At 38.8% G+C, this 27,066-nt stretch overlaps 1 protein-coding gene across 5 annotated transcripts in view; it reads right to left on the reverse strand.

The window, feature by feature from the left end:
• Positions 1-27,066, reverse strand: part of BCKDHB (branched chain keto acid dehydrogenase E1 subunit beta) — a 206,492-nt gene that overhangs the window by 64,796 nt on the left and 114,630 nt on the right. The window contains exon 10 of one of the 5 annotated variants that reach the window (XR_004300168.1): positions 24,953-25,674. The exons of 3 other annotated variants lie outside the window; for them this stretch is intronic. Coding sequence is in view for 1 of the 2 variants with exons in the window: in XM_032409393.1 (XP_032265284.1) it covers positions 25,666-25,674 (9 nt within the window). In the remaining variant the exon portion in view is untranslated. Of the gene's footprint in view, positions 1-24,952; positions 25,675-27,066 lie in introns of those variants that run through there. One more of the 5 variants, XM_032409393.1, reaches the window with a different exon arrangement.

Genomic DNA, 27,066 nt, shown 5'->3' on the forward strand with positions numbered 1-27,066 from the left:
ATGGAGTCTCACTTTCTCACTATTCCAGTTAGCCATCCCTTCCCCTATCAAGCTTTCAATACGGAACACATGGCAACTTTGCCAACAACAGAATGATCAAGACACCTCTGTTCCGATGGGATGCTGACAATGCCTTGTTCTGGTCTGGCCGCTCCGTGACTTTTTCCCATTGTCCATCTTCTACCCAGACGTCATTACAAGTGGCTATCACTTCAAGTTATCCATGCAGGATATCTAGTACAATGCTCAAAATATGGTAGACACTCAAGAAAAGTTAATTAGATAAAAGCCTATTACAAAATAATTTCATTATACTAAGTATGTCCTCCTGTGATGTACTGAAGCTATTTATTACTTTCTTAGAAAGGCTCCATTTTTAAGATAGGGCAAAAGTATACTTCACATCCCACAACAATTTAAATACAAAATAATAGACTCCAAACTGAGGTTATTTTAATGTAGAGTTGACAATCAGATACCCGTGCTAAGAGCAAATTGCTAAGTTATACTCCATTAAAGAGACTGCACAGATTTTGGCTGCCCAAACATTGGACATATGTTTTAGTGAATGTAGCCTTTAAAGATTTTAACACAATTCAACCAGGAAAACTGTTAAGCTGTCATTCCAGGAGAAAATGATACAGACAAGCAGACCACTAGGCTTGCATATGACCAAACGTGTAACACTGACATTCAAAAAGCAAAAAATATATATATTTTTTTAATTTCTTACACAAACTCCATGGCAAGACTTTCTCCTACAGAGCACTTCAACCTGACCAACATGAAGTTCAGCAGCCTATTCTAACTGCTGATCAGATAAATTAGGAAAGCAACACTTTGGATAGGCAATTCATAGCCTTTTTAAACATTTTCTATCTGAAGATAAAGCTAATGAAAGGCAAAAGAAACACCAAAGCCGGCCTTTACCACTTCCTTTTGAAATAAAATGTTTATAAATACATACAAGCAAAAGTAATAGTAAAATCACACATCTGTGTTTCATTAACCAAGAACGTATTAACCAATATTTAGACACTCTAGAATCATTAAGAATATGATTTAAATTAGCTTCAAATATCACTGCAAATGGATTACAGTTTTTGAAATGTTTTCTTGTTTGGTAGCCAAATGCATTTGAAAAGTTAGCCAGAAAAACTTCACAATTAATCACAAGCTAACAAATGTATTCTAATATGCCCAGCAACTATTATTAATCAGCATGATCTTCATGCACAGACCATGGACTGATACTCCACTGGAGAAATACCAATGCTGAAAGAGAAAGAACAGTCATGAACTCCAGAGAAAGTTCGGAAAAGTCCATTTTGGCAAGAATATTAGTGATGGGGTTACAAATATTTTGCTATTGTAGGAAAATGGAATGAATGGAGAAAAACTAAATCCTAGGAGCTTTATCACCCATGTGGAAAAAAGTAGGTAAGGGAGCAAGCAGAGCATAGAGAACGGAGTAAAATCAATAGGAAAAGAATGAGCAAATCGTACTAACAAAGGCATGAAATGTCTGGGAAAATTTCAGACATCCTCACTAGTTCAATCCTGCCTGAATTATCTGTATAATCACAGCTCAAACACTGAAGAGTCTAGGATAAACTACTTTTGTAAAAATTAAAAGTGGACAGCTCTCTGAAATTATGTCAAACCGTGTCAGATAAACATGTTTCTATCAATCAACCTTACCTTTCTGGCTTGTTTCCTTAGAGTCTCTCCAGGCTCGGGTCATGCCAGGCCAATCGCTCTGTGAAAGTGACCCATGCTTTCCTGCCTCTGACTTCCTTCCCCATATTGGCAGGCATTCTATCCCTCCCTCAAGGCCCATCTCATACAATGCCTTCTCCCTGGTCCCCTTTTTCATGTCACATTATATACATTCTAGTGACCACTTGCTAACAGAATTTGAAGCAGCCAACAACGCAAGGATATTCTATGAAACATAAAACCAGGTACGAGGGCAAGGGTCAAGTACTAGGGTCAAGGCAACACTTACTGCTATGTCTCTCTTAGGAACACTAGGAATTTGCCTTGTAGGACAGCCCTGTGCACATCTCTGTCTTATTAGCCCTTCCAACTGCACTCAAAATCACAAATTTGAAGATGGGGACTGTTTATATTTATGTCTATTGCCGAACACAGCATATGACAAATATGCATTAAATTGAGCCAATTATGCTTGGGTTTTTTTGGTTTTTTGTTTGTTTGTTTGTTTTGGGGGGGGGGGAACCAGTCTATATATATTAGTAAAACAAAAGAGTTAGGAAAAATACTTGAGCATCTTTTTGTTTCTTTGATCTGGGGGTATTCTTTTTTCTCGGAGAGCCGGGCGGGGTGTCTGTATTATGTCTCCTAGCAGGCTCTAACTCCTTCAGAAGCACAAAATTCAGAAGGTGTCATGTATTCTATACCGAACCATAATACCTAGTATATGGTTGTGGATGTGGGCTCAATAAATGTTCTTAATGTTGATTTAAAAAAAAAAAAAAAAAAAAAGAAGCATACAGACACGGTGATTTAAATGAACCATTAACAAGCCTCCAATTTTCTGATGCCTTTAAGCTTTTAGGAGAAACTGAATAGAGCTATAAAATGCATTGAAAGAGAAGTCCTAAAAACTAAGGTCTAATCACTGTTCTGATTCTAATAAAGGACTCCCCTGGGCCGACTCTTTCCACTTATGTTTTCTACTCCCGATTGGTTTTGGAATAAGGGAGTGAGCAGTTCAAAACATGTTTCTGTTTTTATGTACATCTCTTTGAAATACATGCTTGTAACACAAACACGAACAGAACATTTCCTTTTCCTGGTACTAAACATAAATTTTCTTTTTCTAGTGAGAAAAGGTCATGTCACCATGATGATAAAGGTATTGTACTGGATGGGTGGACATTTATTAAATATACAGTTAAGCCATGAGTAAATATGTAAATAAATGTGTCTTAAAAGATTTTTTTTCATTTCCTCCATTAGCTCAAGCATCAGGCAAAACACACCGTCCATAGATATCAACATGCTTTTGTGCCAAAACAATTTTTCAATGATCGAAGCAGCCACTTCCCCAGCTGTTTTCCTGTGTTCATTCTATCACAGCCCTATCGTTTCTCAGCAGGATTTAGAATATTTCCATAAACTCATACCCCATCTCCCCTGCAACTCTTAGCCATTTCTGTTCATGGAAAGAAGAAGTCTTAACATGTCATTTGGATATGAATATTGTTGACTTCCATGTTGTAGAATTTTAGAAAACTGTTAACAAGAACTATCACAAAGCCAAGCTGTACTTTTGGAAACACAGTCAAGGTGTTGTATGTTCTACATCTTCTATCCTCAGAACCATCCTCAGTTCTAGCAAACTTTTTCTTTGGAGTTTGCAACAGCAGAAGCATTCAGAAGCACCACAACTAAAATTTTACTATAAACATGATTATATTCATAGCAGCAATGTCTGCAATAGCCAAACTGTGGAAGGAGCCGAGATGTCCTTCAACAGACAAATGGATAAAGAAGATGTGATTCATATATACAATGGAATATTACTCAGCCATCAGAAAGGATGAATACCCACCATTTGCATCGACATGGATGAAACTGGAGGAGATATGCTAAGTGAAATAAATCAAGCAGAGGAAACTCAATTACCATATGGTTTCATTCAGATGTGGAACATAAGGAATAGCGTGGAGGACCACAGGGGAAGGGAGGGAAAACTGAATGGGAAGAACTCAGAGAGGGAGACAAACTATGAGAGACTCTGGACTCAGGGAAACAAACAGGGTTACAGAAGGGAGGGGGGTGGGGAGATGGGGTAACTGGATGATGGGTATTAAGGTGGGCATGTGTGGTGATGAGCACTGGGTGTTATATGCAAATAATGAATCGTTGAACACTACATCAAAAACTAATGATGTACTGGGGCGCCTGGGTGGCTCAGTTGGTTAAGCGACTGCCTTCAGCTCCGGTCATGATCCTGGAGTCCCGGGATCGAGTCCCACATCAGGCTCCCTGCTCAGCGGGGGGTCTGCTTTTCCTTCTGATCCCCTTCCCTCTCGTGCTCTCTGTCTCTCATTCTCTCTCTCTCAAATAAATAAATAAAATCTTTAAAAAAAATTTTTAAAAAAATTCAAAAAATATTAAAAAAAAGACAAACTAATGATGTACTATATGCTGGCTAACTGAACATAATAAAAAAATAGATCCAAAAAAAAAAACAAAAGAAAAAGTGGGAGTACAATAGCTCCTACACACTACTTGGCAAATCTAGAAACTGACCCAAAGTGAAGACTAATGGCAGTACCATTCCACTACATTTATTATTAATTCAGGTAGTTTACCTTCACTCAAGTAGTACTGTTTTGTTACCACATGTTATATACATATTGTGTGGTGGTGGAGGAAGGTGTTGATAATTCACATATAACTCATCTTTAGCATCTAGGTTATGATTATGGGCTGATTGCAAATTCCATACAGATAGTTTTGTTTGTTTTGCCATTTTAGTCATTTTTAACTGAACAGCTCTATGGCATTAAGCACATTCATATTGTTGCACGATCGTCAGCACCATCCATCTGCAGAACTTTTTCACCTTCCCCAACTGAAACTCCATGCCCCTTAGACAAGAACTCCCCATTCTTCCCTTCCCCCCGGGCCCTGGCAACTAGCATCTACTTTCTGTCTCTCTATCGTAGGAAACTCATATGAGTGGAATCATATAATATTTGTCCTTTCATGACTGCCTTACTTCACTTAGCATAACGTCTGTTCATCCATGTTAGCATTTGTAAAACTCTCCCCCTTATTTAAGGCTGAATGATATTCCACTGTATGTATACACATTTTGTATATCCATTCATCTCTCAGACATGTGAATTACTTCCATATTTTGGCTATTGTGAAAATGCTGTGATGAACATGGGTGTAGAAATATCTATTCAAGTTGCTGCCTTCACTTCTTTTAGGTATATACCCAGAAGTGGAATTGCTTATCACGTGGTAATACTATGCTCAGCTTTTTGAGGAATTGTCATACCAGTTTCCAAGGCATTTGCACCATGTTACATTCCCACCACCAATGCACAGGGCTTCCAATTTCTCTACATCCTCACAACATTTGGTATTTTGGGTTTTGGTCTTGTTTTTTATAGTAGTCATCCTAATGGGTATAGGGTGGTATCTCACTGTGGTTTTGATTTGTATCTCCCTAACGATTAGTGATGTCTCATCACTAACAATTTTTTAGTAAGGCTGTTTGATTTTTGTTGTTGATAAAAGAGTTTTAAAAATGCTTATGCATCTAATGATATATTATATGTTGGTTAATTGAACATAATAAAAATGCTTACACACCAAATATCTAAATTGTTCCCTTTGAGGACTGGAAATAAAATCTCTTCATAATATAATATTCCAAGTAGAAAAATATATAATCATACTCAACCGTTCACCATGCCCTCTTTCCTGGAAAAGCATACATCTGGTTTCCTGACTATCCTCTGTTCTGAAACAAACACAAAGACATTTTTTCCTAAGATCACTGTCACATAGATCCTTGCCCAGATTGATTATCTAAAATGGCATTCCTCTCCTGAAAAATTCTCAATGGTAAATCAGCTAATCAGAATCAGAAAGATAACTTATACATAGTAACAACACTATAGTCCCCTGCCCAAGAAAACAACGGAGTCTAGTTACATAATAGAGAACCTTCTGAGCCTCCTGTCTTTGTTCCCTACTCTGCCAGTAATTAGGAAATAAAATAATGCCAGCTAAGAAAGTTTGGAACATTGGTATCAACCAGAAAAATCACCACCATCTTATTTGTTATATGCAATTTCCCAATTAATTTTTAATGTTGTATAAATTCCAAAGGTCACTGGTTCATGTCAAAAACAACTTATTGAGCCACTCACATGTGCCAGTACTAGGGAAACAAAGATGAGTTAACCCAGGTCCCAAAGGACTATAATATGGGTTGCCACAATATCCTAGGACAAAGCATACTTAAGAAAAAAGAAATTAAAGAATACTGGAATTAAAAATCATGTTTCATTTGTTAAAAACAAATTTTTTTAGAATTTTAAATTTCAACTCTTAAGATCTTTTCTAAAATAACATTGAAAAAATGAATTTCTCTCTTCTTAAAACAAACCACAATTACTAATATTCACTCCTTTTCTATCCATAAGTCTCCATTTGGCAAATTTTTCTCAAGTGTTGACAACAGAGGGAAGTACTATGTCTGGCCATCATAAGAGTTCCACGGGGTAGAAACTGATATCATCCCCCGTGCTCTCAGCATACCATGAATAATAAGAAAGTGACCCTAACCAAAACCAGCACTGTCAGCCGGTTATGTTTTATACTGTTGTTTTAAGCATGTATCAAGGGTACAATTTTCCCTGAAGCCAGCTGGTTGTCCACCAAGGTAATACTTCGCTAAGGAATGACCAAAAGTATAAACACTGCTACAATTCTGCATCACCATGGATAAATGCTTTTATTTTCTAAAACCTGGTCCAATTCTGTTGAAGTAAATGGGTTTTTAGTCCATTACGAAACAAAAATCATGTGTAGTTCATAATACATGGGCAAGGCTTAAAATCTTTTGGGTCTTTTTTATAACTCAAAAGAGTGGTATGGTAAAACTCCAAGGATATTTCAGCAAAAGTTATAATACATACGTTTTTTAGTATATATAACTAAGTTGGCATAGAGAGTAATAAAGTCCATAAATTTCATACTTTCATTAAAACCAAGAGGACGGGGAGAAACTATTTATATGACAGGTGGAGTCGGGAAAAGAATCCCATTTAGCAGAAATAGCGGTTATTTGTCTACCAAACACTCACTGATTTCATAGAAAAGGTGAGGGAGGTACACATATCTCAAGGTAAGAATTAGAGTATCAAAATCCATTGCTAATAGAATATTAGCGAGAAGTTATATGCAGTATAATAGTTGTCCAGAAATATAACTCAATATTGAAAAATCAATTTATATCTAGATTTAAGCCTCTTTTCCTTTTTGCAGGGAAAGCACTCTGAAATTTTCTCTCCTTATAAACCACAAAAATATCAACAATCCATTCCTCTTTGATTTACAGTTCTCTGTTCTGTTTTTTATTGACAAGGACTAATAAAATAGAGCAAGATAACCATGGCTGTTTTCCCACAAAAAGTGAGACATACCTATAATAGCTTATGAATGATAAAGTCATTTTGTTGAGGAGTGATCCAAGAAGATTTTGTGCTTGTTGACTTACTTTATCATAAGTTGGTCATTTTACTATATCCTTTATGAATACAATCATTATAAGAGAAAATATCGTTACTGATGAAAATGTTCCATTGCTCTAATAATTTTAAAAACTAAGTGAAAAAATAAGAATGAAATAGCACCTCATCCATTAAAGTCACGAAATAATTTAAATTCGAATTCTGGCAAGGTTATAAATCTCACATTGCCTGTGCAATGTAAACCAGCATAAATCTTTTGAGAAACACTTTGGGAATCTATTTATCAAAAGATCCTAATGTTCAGATTTCTATAATAAGCAATCTCAGTTCTATGAGGTATTCTCAGAAAAGAATCCAAAGTTGTAAAATACTGGACTTCTGGTTTAAAATAATCATGTGCATGTACTAGGTCAAAAAAACTCAAAAAAAAAGTTTAAGAAACACTGATTTAGAAACACAGTCTCACACTAAAGACTCCAATACCATATTTGGCTCAAGGGTAAACTGTTTAAAAGGGCGAAGCACTTTAGAAATACTGCATTTCAATGCCTTCCAGTGACCATACATTGCATACTGTCTAAAACCAAGGGCTTAATAATTCTGCTTCATCTGCCTAACTTCTTCAGGTCCCCCGAGTTTATGCCCTGTGTTCAGAGTGGCAGAGAAGCAGGTAGAGAAAAACTAGAGTGTAGGAGAAGCTCCGACCTGGAAGCACAGCTCCTGTCCTGGGGGCTCAGGCTGGGAGCTGATGGCCTACCCTTTGGCTTAGAAATTAGAGAAAACAAACAGAGCAGAATCAAAGGGAACATGATCTGATGGGCACTGGGTGTTATACACAACTGACGAATCATTGAACACTACATCGAAAACTAATGATGTACTACTATATGTTGGCTAATTGAATTTAAATATAAAAAAAAGAAAGCATGCAAACTATCTCAAAAAAAAAAAAAAGTGAACCCCACACTCTGGCTACTGGCAAATGAGTCTGGACAAAATGATATCACCCTGTTCAAAAATGAGTAAAGGAAGCAAAACACAGAGTAAACCATTGATCCTAATGGAAAAAAAAAAAAAAAAAACTCTAGACAGTATTGTGATCATTCAAAGAAAAAGCGTGCCTCTGAAAATGATCTACTCCAGAGCCAGAAGAAAGTGTTAAGCAACTACTGTGCATTGTCAAGAGAATACAAATTCTAGTCTTTAAGAGACAGGAATCAAAATTCTAAAGAGATTGGATGGTTGGGTGAAGGATACAGATGACATCTGAAATTCTCACATGGGAACTAAAACCGTAAGAATTAACAGAACTTAAATTCCCAGTGGTAACAGATCTGGGTATCTCCCCCTACTGCCCTCCACTAGCCTGGTACAGCACTCCACATTCGGCAGACTTGAAAACTATAGCTGCATGAATGAAGATAGATTCCTTGGGCCCCATGCAAGTGTCCAAAAATACGGGGGCAAGAAGCAAGCACAGGGGAAAGCAAGGTGTGTAACAAGAGGAGTCTTTTCTATTCCTTCCCTGGCCACAGCACGGCAGTGAGGAGTCTTTCCCTAGCTTCCCTCCACCTCCTTGGACATCAGAGGACCAGTGCTAGAGAAGCACACACAGGGCTTCCTCCTCTTCTCCTTCCATTTTCCCTTTCCCAAAGTCCACGTGGGGCCAGCTATTACCCAAACTGTACTGAGGCCAAGAGGCGCAAGGAGCAGGAGGAGGGAAAGGAGGTTCTTCCGCCCAGTCTGATGGTAACTTCAAGGCACAGCATTAATCAGAGACTGCCGACCAATAGCTTTCGTTTGGCAAGAGACACAAAACAAATGTCTGGGAACCCTGGGGAGTGAAGTGCATCGCTGAGGCAATAACAAGTGGTGGGGAGTGTGGACAAGCAGAGAACACAGTCTCTGACTTCGGTGGTCACAGCGTTTTTTGTTTTGTTTGTTTTTTGTTTTGTTTTGTTTTTTAATACTGGGAAAGCCAAGCAAAATATGCCTCCAGCCTGGATTCTGCCTAAGAGTTGCAACCTATACTTTAAGGAAATATCTTTGTGGCAGAATAACACTTTTTTTTTTCACATGTCAAGATGCACTTTCTGCTCTGTTATCTTTACCCACAAAATTATACACTGAATTAGGCAGCCTTCCATTCTGGCCTTACCAAACATTTTGCAGATATTTACCAGGATAAACATCCATTTCGTTGAGCATTACATTTAGCAGAGCCGACCCAGTGTTTCAAAAGGAAGACATTTGGGCCATTTCTTCACCACGTGTTTCTAAAACCCAGAAAAACAATAAGCTATCCAAGGTAACGTGTAACTTTAAGTTTTCAGTAGTCCTGCTAGATGCTCCAAAATGACATCATAAGTGGACAATTACAGCATTTGAAATTTTAAATGTGCAGGAAAAAAAGGAGTCTACAGCTCTTGAAACTCTTCCCCACAATGCGCTCGGTGACAGTGTCCTACATCGCCTAACTGCGGTAACTCTGATGTGCTTACTTACACACCTGTGAAAGACTGAAAATCAGTTTGCCAATTATTATTAGTCCTTTGTAGATCAAAACTTTTCTCCTATCAAAAATATAATTTTCTAGAAAATTTTCTTTATATAAAAGGGAATCTATAAAATTCTTTATTACCACCCTTCCCCCACCACCAGTTTTTGAAAGGGAAATCGCTAATTTTGGCCAACAATACTGAAACTGGGCCAGGCCAACAGCAGTGAGCATAATGTCCAAAGTTGGTGTGTCTGCCGTAGCTACAAGGAACAGGTAGAAAGAGGAAGCACAGATGCCACGGCCAGCATTTTAAAGCAGAGGAAGAGAATGAAAAATGAAAATAATCAGGTTTACTTCAGGACCCACACAGAAAAGGGACTGGAGAATCCCAAATCCAAGTGGTGAGGATAGGACCATGAGGTTTTCCTCCTAGTCATGATGTGGGCTCAGGATGACGGGTTATGCTTCACCATCACTGCTGCCATCCCCCCAGGGGTTACCAACCCCCTACCTACTACGGTTTAGGCTCAAAAATAAAGGGTTTTGTCCTTCACTAATCATAAATTCATTTCCGTTAGGTATAGAAATGGATGTTCTTGAATCTATCATACACTACCCCTTTAGTTCCAATGGTGATTAATGTTATAATTATTTCCAGCAAATTAAGGGAAACATACTAGGGTTTTGTTATTCTTTTGAGTCCCAAAACACTCGTAAGAACTGGCTCATAAATCTCTCTTAAAGAAAAATAATCATTTTTTCACATCTATTATAAAAAAAAATGCATGACCTCTAAAATATGTGTGCTTGTGTTTATAGGCACGCCTTTTTCCACTTTTTTATCTATACTGTTTGAAGTTCATATATTTTAAACTACAGCTTCACATGAAACCAGGAGACCTCCACAAGGGTGGAATATTAACATAACCTTTAATGTTACTGCTCCCCAGTCCCACCGTCCTGCAAAGGAGGGTATCGCTTTTCACAAGGACAGCCAACCATAATTCTGAAATCAGAACGGGGTTAGCTCTGCATGACTGACACTGGACCCACACTCTTGTAGCTGGCCTGGGGCAAAAAGGTACCGTGCTCACTGAGCAAGGCAGTGGGAGGGAAGAGTGGCTGGGACACACATTTGAGACATAAATCTGCAAATTCTCAATAAGCTGCAGCCATTAAGAGCCAGTATCCAATCTGAAAAATGTCAAAGACCAGTTCTTTGAATACAATTAAGGGGTGAGCTCAGAAACACTAACAAACGTATCTGCACGACCTTCGATATTGAATTGTTTGGGCACTATTTTGTAAAACCACAAGATAAGAAGTTAACCAGAAAACAAGATCATGGAGCTGGCATCTATCTTTAAGTAATCATTTTCATGTGAAGAACTCTAAAGAGAAGTCTCATTCATGAATAGTGGTCCCTAGCATATATTCCCATCCTCTAAAAAATATAGTTTTGAAAGAGAGACCATATAAACAGTGAAATGCACATAGGTGGGATGAGGGGGTGTAGAAAGACTCAGATTGAAACCAAAACCTAGCTTCTCTAGTTACCAGTTGTGTGGCTTAAGTACATTAACTTCTTTGAGCCCAGGTTTTCATCTGTAAAATGGGGATCGTATTGCCTCCTTCCAAGGTTGCTGCAAGAACCACTAATTGCATCCGTGACGGGCCTGGCACACAGACCGCGCTCACGAAATGGTAGCTGCTTGCCATTATTATCATCAGGCTCATCATCATCGCCAAATTATCATGAACTTAAAGATTGGGAAATTGGTCCTGAAAGAAAAGATGACCCTAGCAAATGTGAGCAATACAAATTCTGAGGGTGAAATAAATTGTTATGCCTAAACAAAACTGAACCTCATTTGAATTAAGTGGTTTCCAAGGTAACATTTGGGCTCTAATAGATTGCAAGCCCTCGCTGAGTGCAGAGTACATAACTACGGGCTCCAAGTCACCATCCACTTTCAGCAGGGAACAACAGTGGCGGGTCTGATGAGACCCCAGGAGGTAGAAGTCATCAGAGACATTGTGCTTTCCCAAGGCCCATGAGCCCAGTCAGTATGCTGCAAACTGCACTTACAGAGGCCCTTGTCTGATGTTTCTCAGATAGAATAATGTTCAGACCAACCCCCTTTAGAAGAAAATTTTCCAAAACTAATTTATGAACTTATTCTGATACTTAAATGTGCACAAAATGAAAAACTCCTTACACACATAACTTTTATACAATCATAAACCAAAGAAATTGTAAAGGACATATAAAAAAAAAAAGCAATGAAATTCATACTAATAATATCAATTTAATGTCACCTCCTGAATCTCAGTCCCTGAAGGAGAGTCAAAACAAGGAGATAATGACCGAACTATTTATCTTGCTTTAACCACTGTGTTTTCACGTACACGGTATATTAAGCATAGTCTCTATGCTCAAGAGACCAAGAGAAAGATTGCCAAGAACATGGATGGGATCTGACCTAATAGAAGTTAAAGGTTGGTCTGTTAATACAGGGCATTCTCCATTCCTAGTGTTCTGACCATAGGATGCCACCCCTTAGGACATCTTCTAGCAAGGGCCTTTTATATGGAGAAAAATTACATGCAAATAAAGTATACCATAAATAGAAGCACAGTGACATCCACTCTAACTCTGGCTTGGGAGAAAGTTCTGGGGAGGAGTTTGAGAGAGAATTACAACCAAAGAGTGATAACATGAAGGTGAAGAATATGGTTTATGTTAACTTGAGTTTCAGGGATAGAATGAGCTTGTGCTGCTCAACTCTTGCTCTCCCTGCTAACGCCTGTCATCGTGGAATAAATGTGGACACCAGGCCACATGGCCTATTCTCACAGGATCACTGTTTAGGAGATCAACCCCAAACCAGGAACCCTGGGCTGAGAGAAGGCAGATCCTCACCCTCCTGGTGCTTGGGTGTAGCCCAGAGCCATCTTTAACCCCCATGCATCAAACCCACCCAAAGCGCAAGGTAAGATAAAGTGCCAACACGCAGGAAGGGTGGGAAAGAGAGGGTCAGTAATCATTGTTTGCTGCTTCAGAACTTTTCATTCCACAGAACTACAGGCTAGTGATGAAAAAAAAAGTGTTTGCAAGGCTGACTCTTTTTAAGTTAAAGTTTTGTTGAAGATTTTCTCTGGTACCCTTCGAAAGGAAGTGTCTGAATCCATTACTATGGCTTCTATGTGTAATCAGCATTCGAGTGGTTTTCTCAGAGTTAGATAAACAAGTGCTGGTGTCCCTTCAAGCTCCAAGAGCCCCTGAAAATATGAGTCCTTAGCTCAGTTTGGTGACCTTTTCTCTTGGATACCTACGCCATGAAAAGCTGTCCATGAGCTGGTGAAAATAACCTGCCACTGATCTCTGAACACTTTTAGGCTTTCATGCAGAAACAGTGCCTCACCCATCTCTCCATTTAATATTGTTGCAGTCAAACAAGGAAAAGGAAAAAGTCTGTGAAGAAATTAATGTAGAGGACATATTATAGAGCCAGAACAGTAAGTGAAAAATTTAGGATACATAATGGGGAATACTTTTTTTTTAAGATTTCATTTATTTATTTGAGAGAGAGAGAGACAGAAGTGCACAAGCTGGGAGGAGAGGGAGAAGCAGGCTCCCTGCTGAGCCAGGAGCCCAATGCAGGGCTCGATCCCAGGACCCCGGGATCATGACCTGAGCTGAAGGCAGATGCTTAACCGACTGAGCCATGCAGGCACCCCTATAATAGGGAATACTTAACGGCAGAATTTAAATTCTTAAAATGTGTGTTATTGTTATACATAATTCCCTGATTTATAGGTTTTATCATAAAAACAGAAAAAAAATATGTATGAGTTGCCAAGATATTTACATTTACATTATATATCATATACATATACATACATGTATGTACATAGTATCATATTTATGTGTGCGCATATGTATGTATATATTTTGGAGGTAAGGTATGTGGGGGTGTGCAGACAGAGAGAGATATTAAAGAGGAACTAGGAATTTTTTTTAAAGTAATCAGTCAGCTGAATGTAAGAATATAAGCCTCATACGGGAAAGATTTTTTTTTATGACTGGGCCTTGCTACCTCAGTACATAGCAGCTGCTCAATAAACTCATTTGTCAAAGGGCTAAACATAACTTTTTTCTTTTTAAAAGTGGTCTCATAAAGAAACAAAGGCAAATTTATTCTTCCAAATTTATTCTTATTTATTCCCCAGCTTTACTGAGCTAGAACTGAGATAATATTGTGTAAGTTTTATAGTGTGCTATGATTTGATACATGTAGATGTTGCAAAATGATTACCACAATAAGGTTGGTTAATATTCATCACCTCACATGGTTACAATTGTGTGTGTGTGTGTGTGTGTGTATGGTGAAAACTTTTAAGATCTACTCTCTTAGCAACTTTCAAGTATACAATATAGTATTGTTAACTATAATCACTGTCCTGTGCATTATACCCCCAGAACTTATTAATCTTACAACTTTAAGTTTGTACCCTTTGACTACCTTTACCCATTTCCCCTACCTCCTATACCCACCTCTGCTCCTGGCAACCACCACTCTGTTCTCTGTTTCTATGAGTTTAGGGCTTTTTTTAGATGCCACATACAGGTGAGGTCATATATTATAGTATTTGTCTTTCTCTGTGTAAAATTTATTTTTAATAATGTAGGTATTCACATTTGTAAGCAATTGGAGAAATCATAAAATTGCACAGGAAACTACTAGATTTTAAAGTAAAATCACCCACCATAAAAATGCAAATTTGGAAACATCCTCCCCTGTTAGCCAATAATTGTCTATTAGAAATCTCTGTTTTGAACAGTATCATTGTCAAAAAAAACGTGTACTATGAGACACTACATTTATCATGGTTAAGTATTATTAACAATTATATCTCCTGCTTACAAAGCTAAGTAAACAGATGTCAATCAGTTTTTTAATTTTAAAAGTATGACTGAAGCCTAAAATAAAGAGCTACCTGATTTTGCCTGCACAGAGAAAAGTGCTATTCAGTTGAACCTAGAAGGAACTACCATGAGACTGTTTGCTTTCTAAATAGAAAAACTGAACTATAAAAAGCATTACAAAAATTGGCAATTTGGGGGCACCTGGGTGGCTCAGTCAGTTAAGTGTCTGACTCTTGACTTCAGCTCAGGTCATGATCTCAGGGCTGTGAGATCGAGCCCCACATCCGGCTTCACACTGGGTGTGGAGTCTGCTTAACATTCTCTCTCTTCCTCTCCCTCTGCACGTCTTCCCCCCATGCTCCCCTTTCTGCCTCTCTCAATAGCTCTCTCTCTCAAAAAAAAGGGTAATTTTGTGAATTTAAATAGTCGTTTCCTTAAATAATTTTACATATATACATACATACGTGCACTCATATATGTATACAGACATACTTACATATACATACACACATGCATATAGTTTGTATAAATATATATAAATGTGACATCAAGAAGTTAAATAACATGAATCATTTTTGCCAACTTTAAATTTTATTGACTTAAGCTTACTATTTGCTGCCAATCTGATGACCCAAAGGGAAGTTTATGGTTTCTCAAAGATAACTTGCAACCTTTAGGGGTGTGAGATAATAGAAAATACATATTAGTTTCTGCCCCCAGTTCCTTGCACAGAGATCCTAAAACCTTTGTAATTTCCTAAGTGATAAGCACACCAGGAACATCCTTTGTTCTAATATTTGGTTTTTGCCCCAGTTCCTGACGTGGGGCTGAAATTCTTATAATTTCCTGAGATAGGAGTGTCTCTTGTCTTAATGAGGCAACTCTGTGTGGGCTCTCAGATGACTCCTGGATGGGAGCTGGTCACCTGAAAGACCAAGCCATGATAAGAAGCTTGGAATTTTCACCCCTCCCCCACTCTCTTGAGAAGGGAGAAGGGCTGAAAATGGAGTTAAAAACTGATCATGCTTACGTAATGAAGCCTCCATAAAAATTCCAGTAGTATGGGGTTCAGAGAGCTTCCAGGTGGGGGAACACATCCATGTACCAGGATGTACCAAGAGTACCAACTCCACAGGGATAGAAGCTCCAGAGCACAGCACCCTCCCAGTCTAAACTTTATCTGACTATTCATCTGTATCCTTTATCATATCCTTCAGTAAGCTGGCAAACGTAAGTGCATAAGTGTTTCCGTGAGTTCTGTGGGCCACTCTAGCAAACTGAGCCTACAAAACGAACCTCCAATTTATAGCCAGGTTGGCCAGAAGCTGTGGATAACCTGGGGACTTACTACTTGCAGTTGTCATCTGATGTGGGGTGGGAGCCGTCTTGTGCAACTGAGATCTTACCCTGAGGGATCTGACAGTAACTCCAGGCAGATGGTTAATAGAGTCAGAATAGAGTTAAACTGTAGGACACCCCGCTAGTGTTGGAGAATTGCTGGGGGCAGGGGTGGGGGGGAACCACGCCTTTGGTGACCAGAAGTGTCAGAAGTGTTGTGAGTGTGGTAGTAGTGTGAAAGTAAAGGACACACAAAGGAGAAGGAAAGGCTGAGTATTTTCCAGTACAGGGAGAAGTAAACAAAGGCAAACAGCATTACAACACAAATCACTTCCTTGAGGGCGGAGTCATCCTACCAGAACCCAGTAGTCAAATTTCTGCAGCTGGCTTATTGTCTTATCACTTGTCCCTAAATAATGTTCATGACTAGGATAATGTATTTAAGATCTTTGTATCCTTTACACGTTCTCTAATAAGTATAAGAAACATTATACCCAGTATATGAGGCATATTCATTCTGCTTAAGAGGCTAGCATATATTCCATATGACATTACACAACACAATTCCAATATGGAAAACTAAGTTTCCATTGTGCTCTAATCACATGGAACCAACCCATGATTTTCAACTCTCTTTGCTGTAAGGCAGGGATAAAATCCTTCTAGTTTTGTCATCCTGTAACATGGAAAGCTGACGGCCCTCTCCATATTTAGTTTTCCCTTACTACATACTGCACAGAGATATCGGGCTCCCTCATGATGAACAATCTGTGATGACCTGAATGTTGTCCTTTCATTTTTTTGTAAATTAAAGTATTTGAGAAATTAATACCCAAACCGTTTTTCAATACAGAAAGAGAGAGGACACTCTCAATGGAAAGAAAGAAATGAAATGTGAAAAGCCTTTCATGGAAGATTCATTCTTGGCAAACTGTAGAAGGATGGCTATTTTTAATAGATCTTGAGCAAACCAGTAATTACCATGTTACAATTCTCACAAAGAATTATATAGGACACATCTCTTTTCCATATGGCAGTTTATGTAGGTGCAATGGACAGTCAGCAAAGCTAATAAGGTACAAAAATCAATAAAAATAACACTTGGGCTCTGCCTTTAAGGAGTTTAAAATCTATAAGATTGTTGAGTCTATATATTAAAGTATATAGAAAAAACAATCACACTGATCATGGTGAGCACTGAGCAATGTATAGACTTGTCAACTCACTGTGTTATACATCTAAAATTAATATAACATTATATGTCAACTATACCTCAATACTAAAAATAAAAAAAATTATTCAAAAACAAAAAAATGAAAAAACAAATATAACCTGTAGTGTTAATATAATTAGATTCATTTTTAAACAAATAATGAATATTGTGCTTCAAAATACCAAAGACATATCATGCTAGCCATAAGGCTTTTGCTTAACACATTTGTGGAATTCTGCTTTGTAATTACCTTTAAAATTTGTTTATGAACAACTAAAAAGATCACTCACATTACTTTACAATCACCCTCCATAATACTGAATTTGGAGAGAAAAACAAATTTTCAAAAAGAATCTAATTAAAAAAACATGACATGTAACAAAAAAAAAAATAGGTTCACTAAAAGAAACAGGGATAGGATTAGGATAAAATAGTAAAAGATATAAAGTACTAATATATATTAGGATACTAAGAAATCAGAGGAGAAATTTTTACTTTCTTTGATTTGATTATAAACAGGGAAAAGGTGGTTGTGCTATGGCCTGTCCTTGATGGCCCTGTATGCATTAGCCTAACTCAAACAAATGCAAACATTGATACCTCTTAGGCAGTTATGTTGTAATAAAGGAAGGACCATGATTATTTCAGCAGAGAAATGACTACTTATGAAATGTTGCCTAAAGACAACTTAATTCCAGTGCTGAAGATATTTTAAAACCATATTTCTATTTTACCAATATTTAAATTTTAGAAACTTTGACAGGAATTAATGATCTATAAAAGCTAAAACTTACAATCTTCTCCTTTAGGGTTAAGAACAAGTTATAGTTTAAAATCTTCTCTCACCAAGGTTCATTATGAAAACTACAGAAAAACATTATATATGCAGCCCAGAGTTTTGGGCCAAAGATCACCTGGGGTTAGTATATCAAAAGAGATGTATTATTTGTATGCGTGATAAAGTGACATGGGATGACAGAACATGTTGCAATTTTCCCTACCATCCATGTCCTCTCTCCTGCAGGTTAATCTTCCTTTGGAAGTTTATCCCCTCTCTGTAAGATGACATGAAGGTGCCATCAACCAAAGCACCTGACATTCTCTTGAGTAAGGAATGGACACAGAGCCCAAAGGTAAGGCTAAGAAAACTCTCCTGAAAGCTGACATGTGAATAAATAGCATGATTGCACAAAGATCAAAATCTCATTGACCCCCAAAGTGACACCTGAAAAGACCATCTACTACTTCCTGCAACTTTCTTTCATCTCTGGATCTGCTGGGTATCCTGTTCTTCTAAGGTACTTCCCAGCCATTTTTAAGTCCTAGCATACATAAAAATTTAACCTCTGCATGGCACATTGGGTTTAGAGGGCTAGACTGCTCACAGGCTGGAAATAATGGCCCCAAGAACCCACCCAGCTGACCCAAGACTAAGGGATCAATATCTACTCTCAACTATAACCCGTTCTAAGCACATTGGTGTGCTTTGGCACAGCTCCAAGAGGCTTGATTCTTCCGGTAATACTCAAACTGCAAATCAGAAGATATCCTTCCAAATAGACCACTCCTTTGCTTAACTAAGCCTGAGTAAGTTTCTGTTGCTTGCAACTAAAGCACTGATAAAGATGTCTGGAAGAAACTGATGGAGAGGATGGTGATGATGATCATGATCATAAACAGGACGCTGCTAGGAGGAAGAGATGAGGAAAAAGAAGAAAGCAGGGACAGAAGGAAAGTCTACACTGTAAGAGACTTTACAAAGAGTCCTATCTAAATGGCAACATTATATTTTCACAGATAAGTAACTCTCTATGATGGTAGCCATATATTGCTCTAGTTTTGTGCAAAATACATAGCTTTATTTTGGTTGCAGTTCACTCAATGCTTTTAAAAACGATTTAAAATTTTTCTTAGTTTCTATTCAGAAAATTTAAGTTTGGAAAATTTGTTAAAATAATTTGTAACTAATGACCTTGTCAAAATGTGGTTTTATAACTGAGATGCCAGTGAGTGGAGAATTAAGGTACTTTCCTAATTCCATAATCATGTTCAGTTTATAACAGTCTTATTCATCAAATGCTAATGACAAAATAATCTCAATGATCTCAGCAGTAACTTTGTTTGGATTTGAATTTCTCCAGAAACCACTCAATTTGCCACTAGATCTAATGTAAACAAAAATAAGTCCCAGTGTCATATGAAGGAAATTTTGGAAATTTTACTGTAAAATGCAACTTCAGCACTGGCTTTGGACGTGGGCAGCATGGATCAACATCCCCAGTTCTGCAGCTCACTGGCTGGGTGAACACAGGCAAGTTTCTCGACCTGCGCCTCAGTTTCTTCATCCATTTTATGGATGGAGTAATAGCACCTACCTAGTGCCTACCTAGGAGTACTGTTGGGATGTTTCAATGAAATAATGCACATAAAGCTCTTAACATAATGCCTAGCATCACAACGAGAATTCTGTTAGCTAGTATTATGGCATAAAATTGAGTTTCTGTTCTGTGTTGACTTATTCTCTTTATTTACAGTAGTTTTTAAATATCTGTATGATAAAGCCCCCACTGACTTTTATCTAGCAGCAGCAGAGCCCCCTAAGTTAATAATTCAGTCAAAAATCTGTACACAGCTTATGATGAAAGTATTTTGGTGAGTTTGATTTGAGTCTTAATAATTTAACTCCCTGTCATTACCTTAAATATTATATATGCGGGAATCAACCATCTGTTGATGTTGGTGGTTGCTACAAACAGTATAAACAAACAGAAATATGTAAAAGAAGGAGATGGTCTTTAAGACATGAGTAGTTTTCCATGAGAACAGAGAGTATGGGTGATACTTGAAAACGGAAGCCTGGAGTGAAAGCTGCTGTCTCTAAACTGTATGCAATCTCCTCGGTTTATACAATAAACACATGGTAGAAGGGGGAAAATCTAAACACAGAAAGGATGCATGATTCACCCCCCTACAGCAACAGAGTGCTTGGAAACTAAGAGCATTTGGCTACAAATACTCATATATGAAATAGAATTTTGCCTGTGTTGCATATCCCTGTGACAGGCTGAGCACTCTAGAGGCATTCTAAATAAGTTTATACTGTCCTCTAACCTTGCATAGAACTCCTTAGTACATATTAAGTTGTAAAATATCAACTAACCCATTTGCTCTAGTGGTGCAGACTTATCTAAAAATGATAGAACTATTTGTGAAAGACTTCACAATTGCCATGCTATTAAAACCTAGATGAGTTAAGGTCAAATGGGGTAACAGATGCATTTTTAACAAAAAGACTGAGATTTCTAAACAGCAAAATAAAATTGAATATTAGAGTTTAGAAAATGAAAGATCATTGATTTCCTTGTGTTGTCTTGAATATAAGGAATCCAGGGTACACAGAGGCAAATGACTTAATCAAGGATACTACCCAGTGAAGCCAAAGAATCTTAATCTCCTTGAACAACCAGAGAACAATCCCAGAGCAGTATCACACAATTCCTGAGCAAATAAACAATCTATAGCATATAATTCATAAAAACTACTACACACTTTTACACAATGATCACATTAAATCCTGACAACCCTCAGTGGGCTTTTCCAGATGAGGAGTCAGAACAAGAGAGGTTAAGTAACTTGACCAAGTACACACAGGGAGCCAGTAAGTAAGCTTGGATAAACACACTCTAGCCATTGGACCATGGAGACTCTCATGAGAGGAGACTCATAGTTAAACTATATTTACTCCGTCTTTCCTGTACTATATAAGACCAGGTAAACCCAAACCTAATTCTGCCTTAAATGATAAAATATAGTTGCCGGTTCCAAAGTGGCCTAGTCACTCCAATCAAATGACAGAAGTACACAGACAAGGCCCTCACCTTCCTCAGCTTTCCAGAGACCACTCTTCCTGACCCCAGGAGGAAAAGCAGTATAAAGACCTCCAAACTCTGGTATTCTCTCCCTTCTCCTCCCATTTCTATTCATCAAGGCTGTGATTGGATTTTGAGAGGGTAGGTATGGATGCCTCTGAGTGGGGGCTGAATGCATGTTACAAAGGCTCAAATCCGCCTTTTTTCTTCCTCCATTTGGTAGAAGATTAAAATTGGGATTGGAAGTCTAATAGCCACAATTCTACGAGGCACAGAAAAGGTGCAGTAGCCATGATTTTATGACAGCTTAGGAAGAAATGTTGGAAGATACATGTGTCATATGACCTCACTGATATGAGGAATTCTTAATCTCAGGAAACAAACTGAGGGTTGCTGGAGTGGTGGGGGTGGGAGGGATGGGGTGGTTGGGTGATAAACATTGGGGAGGGTATGTGCTATGGTGAGCGCTGTGAATTGTGCAAGACTGTTGAATCACAGATCTGTACCTCTGAAGCAAATAGTACATTATATGTTAAAAAAAAAAAAAGAAGAAGATAGCAGGAGGGGAAGAATGAAGGGGGGAAATCGGAGGGGGAGACGAACCATGAGAGACTATGGACTCTGAGAAACAAACTGAAGGTTCTAGAGGGGAGGGGGGTGCGGGGATGGGTTAGCCTGGTGATGGGTATTAAAGAGGGCACGTACTGAATGGAGCACTGGGTGTTATACGCAAACAATGAATCATGGAACACTACATCTAAAACGAATGATGTAATGCATGGTGATTAACATAACATAATAATAAAAAAAAAGAAAGAAATGTCGGAAGATCCGTGAGAAGAGGTGATGCACCACGGTCTCAACTCCTAGCCTCGGCTCTCCCCAGCTGCGGGTCAAGAGCACTCGACTGCGAGGAAGGGGGCCAGAGGTCAGGGAAGAAACAGAGCCAAACAAACAGGATGCTAAATCCTCTCTGAGGCTGCTCCCCAGGCCACTCTGCACCACTGTGAACTGTACCAGGACACGTGGGACATGAAGAAAGGAAAGTGAACAAGAAGAACAAAATCCTCACAAAATGTGCTCTAACAGAATAACTAAGAGCATCATTTCAGGGCGACACATATACAGGCCACTGCTTGCCACGGACCTATCCTTGGGTAGGACCTAAGCTTGGGTACTAATTCTAAGAGCAGCATTTTAGGTTACAAGTTAATCCAGCCACTATGGCAGGTAACTTAAGTTACTTTCTTATATTCTTTTTCTTTATGAACTATAAACAAATGTGCATTTGAAAATATTAAGGACTAGCTCCTGTGTTTTAAATTTTTTACATTCAAATTTCTATAACCAAGTTCATATTTGCTTCACTTGAACCCCACCCTCTTACCTCCAACCCCAAGAGTACTTCTCAGGTAACTCCTTTGGATGGTCTGCCTTCAAATGTTTGACACGTGAGGAACTATCAGCCATTCCTGTGTCGTAACTGCTAGCTCTGTCACTTTCTGGAATGCAGCGTCCCCTTCATTTATATGTGACACATACACAGAGAAGAACGCGATTTGATTTGAAACTGACAGCTGTTTGTGCTTTTATGTGCAATACTTGATTAAAGAAACCTAAAAATTATTTACTCGATCTTCCAAGATAAGGAACCTGCTTCCGAAATGGGGGTCAAGATAACTGCAGAAGCAAATGCATTTTTCAGCTGAAAAGCTAATGTAGCTCCTCCAAAAATGCTTTATATAAACTCAAAAGAAGAACTTGCCAAGGTGGCTTTATGTAGCCCATGGGACAGTTAGCAATATCTGCAAGACAGTTCTGGTTGTCACAGCCAACAGCAGGAGGAGTAGGGAATGAAATGCTATTACCACCTAGTGGGTGGAGACCAGGCATGCTGCTAACCATCCTACAATGCACAGGACAGTCGCCCACAACAAAGAATTATCTGAAACAAAATGCAAGTAGTGCCAAGGTTGAGAAGTTCTAGTCCAAGTTTGTTGCTGATTTTCAAACCGTGCATTTCCAGAGAAGCCTATCAATGACACTCAACACATAGATACCCCAACATCACGATAGCTATTCTGAGGGGTCTTCCCCCACCGGGATATCTGTTCACAGAAGAATAACCATAGCAAGTCTGGTAGTTATTCAACAGGAAATTCATCTCTTTTTTCTTCCACTTACTCCCATGGCTTCAATCTGCCACTTAGAGGCAGAGCCTCTCCTAGTCAAGCTTTCTCCGTATCCCAAACTAACATCAATCTCTCCCTACTCCCCAACTCTGCCCAACCCTTCCCTCCTCCACTCTATGTCTTTGTTCCCAGCCTTGGCGAATGGCACCACTGCTGACTGCCACTCCAGTGGGAGGCCTGGACGGCCTAGGCTCATCCCTCTCCCCAGGATGGTCACTATACTTTGCACATAATTGGCATTTTGTCCAAATGTGGAATTCAAATCAATCATTTTTCAGACCGATTTATATAAATGGTAAGCCCAACAAAGTCTAGAGAAAAAAGTAAAACTATGCAGCGGAGAATGTAGTTCAGTTTAAAAAAAGAAATAGCACATTTGGAAACATTTCCCATGTTCACACAACAGGAAGAGTCACAGACCCAAAAAGAACCAAAGAAGCCCCAGGACATGGTTTAAAGAGTGGAAAAGATGTCAAGATAACAGATGAGACTGACTATGTAGGGTACTGAGTCTAAGCTTACTTTGTTTAAAAAAAAAAAAAAAAATCAAGCTTCCCAGGCATGAATATCTCAAAGCAATGAAAACGAAAGAAAACTATATGGAGGAGAAATAAGAGTACAGCAGGAGAGTTAGTAAAAATTTAAAGATAACAACCTAACACTTGCATAGAGTTGAAGTTGACAGCGTTCACATAGATTATCTCACTTCCTTCTTTGAAAAACTCTGAGGCAAGCAGGTCTTAGAGCATTCTGAATGCTAAGTAGCAGAAAGCATCCAAACCGCCCTGACGCAGCCAGGTCAAGTGGCCCCCAGCATCACACACACATCCGCTAACACAGCCATGAGCAGCCACTCACAGTCATGAGCATTCCAGCAGCTGCTATTTCAGGAATGGAACAGGGGTCACTTCAAGAACCGTTTCTATTCACTTTACATCTCCAATAATAGAATTTGGTTGGCTGCTGACATCCTTCACTGAGTCTCCAGAAGTACAGACAATATGCTTTATTGTCACAAGTGAGTCATTCTGTTTGTTTAAGAGAGAAGATTCTGGAAGCTTTCAATAAATTGTAAAGACATCCAGGTGAATCAGAGAGGAGTCAGAATTTAAATTTTGGCCAACAATTTCCCCTCAACACCTAACATTAGCTCACCTGTAACACATCTTTGACAAACTAACAATTCTGTTTATAAATATGCATGGGTATCAGCCTGACTCATCACAAAGTTAGGGCCATAAATGATTGAGGATTCCTCTCCTGGGGTGTAACAACTCAGCTCTAGGCAATGAGAGTTAACAGAATAGTATTTTTGAAATATCACCTGATTTGTTTTTTATTCTTACTGATTTTGTTGCTACCCAGTAAAGCTGAGTCAGCTTCAGCTTTGGGGGACAGGCAGGCACAGCAAAGAACAAAGACTTTGTTGTTCAGTTCTAACTTTCAAAATAGAATTTTTATTATTTTTTTAAAGATTTTATTTATTTATTTGACAGAGAGAGAGACAGTGAGAGAGGGAACACAAGCAGGGGGAGGGGCAGAGGGAGAAGCAGGCCTCCCACGAAGCAGGGAGCCCGATGCGGGGCTCAATCCCAGGACCCTGTGATCATGACCTGAGCCAAAGGCAGACGCTTAATGACTGAGCCACCCAGGCGCCCCCCAAATAGAATTTTTAAGATGAGATCAGCAGAAGCAATAGTCTTGAAACCCGCACTCTGTGCTGCAAAAGCTTGAGAGAGAAATGGTATGTTTTGATGTCCCAAAAGCATTTGACTTGGAACATCTAGGATTGAGAGTTCATATGAAAGTTACTCATAGAATATGATATGATAATAGCACAACATGATATTAGAACAGTCTTCCTGCTTCTAGGAAAAGACAAAGTCTGACTGGCTGGTAGGAAGAGGTAAGGACCAAGGTGTCTAACTAGAGTTTAGACGATACCTGGGTGTTTTGAAGGTATATATATGCAAGTGAATGCCTGGAGGGAGATAAACAGGAGATGGGGTGGTAAGACGGTTAAAAAAAAAAGTCAGACTGAAGAGGGTATCCACAAACATTAGGGGCTTGTGCTCAGCTTCCTATCTAAATACCTCTGGGAGAACCATTTTGATGGGTCCTCCAAGTCAGTATTGGGTAGATACCATAGAGCAGTAATGGTTGCAAAGGGTGCTGAGGCAGAATGGGATTGAGAGCTCTGAGCTTCCCTGTCATTCTGGCTTTAGTGAGATGTGAAAGGAATCCAAAAACATTCCCATGGCCCCTTCAAGGGAGGCCTCATAGAGCTCTTGCCGCAATGGGGGAGGGGCTGGGTATACTGAACATGGAGAACGATGGGGCTGGCCAATGAATCAGCAAGCAGTCATCATGGTTTCAGCTTACCTAAAAAAAAAATAAAAAATTAAATAACCATAAGATGCCCCAGCTATTGACACAGCAATAGGGATAACATGAAGACAAAGGCAAAGCTCAATCAGGATGAGACACATGGGAAAGGCTGGGGAGGCCCAGGGGACAAATGGATGGATGGACACCTTCCTTCTTCCCTACACTGAGACTATCTGGACTATGTCTGGGGAGTGGGCGAGGGTGGGAGTGGAGGAAGAACCACAGAATGGGAACAGCTCTAAGAATGACCATGAGTTTTGCATTACATCTTGCACTTGACTGAGTTTTTATTCCCAAGTGCTAAAGAGAGGTTAACGTAAAGTAGCAATATTCTATGTTTGCTCACTACTAGCAGAAAAGGAGGTTCCAGAGCTAAACTGAGTTCAGTTACAGAGAAATAAAGTCACACTTCTGCACCCCCACAAATGTATACATTGTATATTGCTGAACAGTTTAGAGTTTTCACAGGTTAGAGAATCACAAATTATTATATCAAGATTATCTTAAAGCATGATTCCCAAATGTTGGTTTTAAAATGTCTTCCTTTCTTTTATTTTAACAAGATAACACTCATCTCTCTTCTGAATTCATTAGAACTGAGAGTGGAAGGACAGGGTAATGCCATACAGGGGCTGCTCATTCTCTGGGACATTCTTTAACCTAGCCCTAGAGTCAATACTCTGTCTAATAGTACAGAGAACTCCACTTGGAAATAATCATTTGCTATCCCAATTATTCTAACACTATCAGACTCAGTTCAGCTTTGTAACTGATAGTACAAATGACAGGAATATTGAAACTTAAAATGATCTCCATCACGCCTTTACCAAGTAACTACACAGTGACCAGATGCAGAGGGGGACCCAGTAAGGAAGGAAGCTCAAAAAGCTACAAATGAATGTGTCCCAGCCTCTGGCTTCATCTACTTTTTGTTTCCTGGCCTTTTAGGGGAAATTTTTTCTCCTCTCCTACAGAAAACCTTTCTTGAATTCTACTTCGGAAAACTATCTCCCTAAGATTGTTATCTGTTCCAGCTCTGTGTCCCCACAGCAACCTTTTGATAAACATTTTCTTGGCATTATCAGAAAATACTAATACTGTTGTGTGGCTGATCTGTCTCTCCCAAGAAGACAATGTGAACATCTTTAAATCCCCAGTCTCTAATTCAGTTGACTTTCTGTGTCAAAGTGGTGAACACCGTTCTAAGTACTTTACATACGTTATAATTCAGTTCATCCTCCAAATAACAACAGAGGATAAGGACTACCATTACCATGTCCACTTCAGAGATGAGGACACAGACGTACAGAGAGGTAGAATAACAGAACCGAGTATCAAACTCAGGCTGCCTGCCTCCAGGGTAGATGCTCAATAAAAGTTCGTTAA

The sequence above is a fragment of the Phoca vitulina genome, unplaced genomic scaffold (assembly GCF_004348235.1).
Source record: "Phoca vitulina isolate PV1807 unplaced genomic scaffold, GSC_HSeal_1.0 scaffold11, whole genome shotgun sequence".
NCBI classification, from domain to species: domain Eukaryota; kingdom Metazoa; phylum Chordata; class Mammalia; order Carnivora; family Phocidae; genus Phoca; species Phoca vitulina.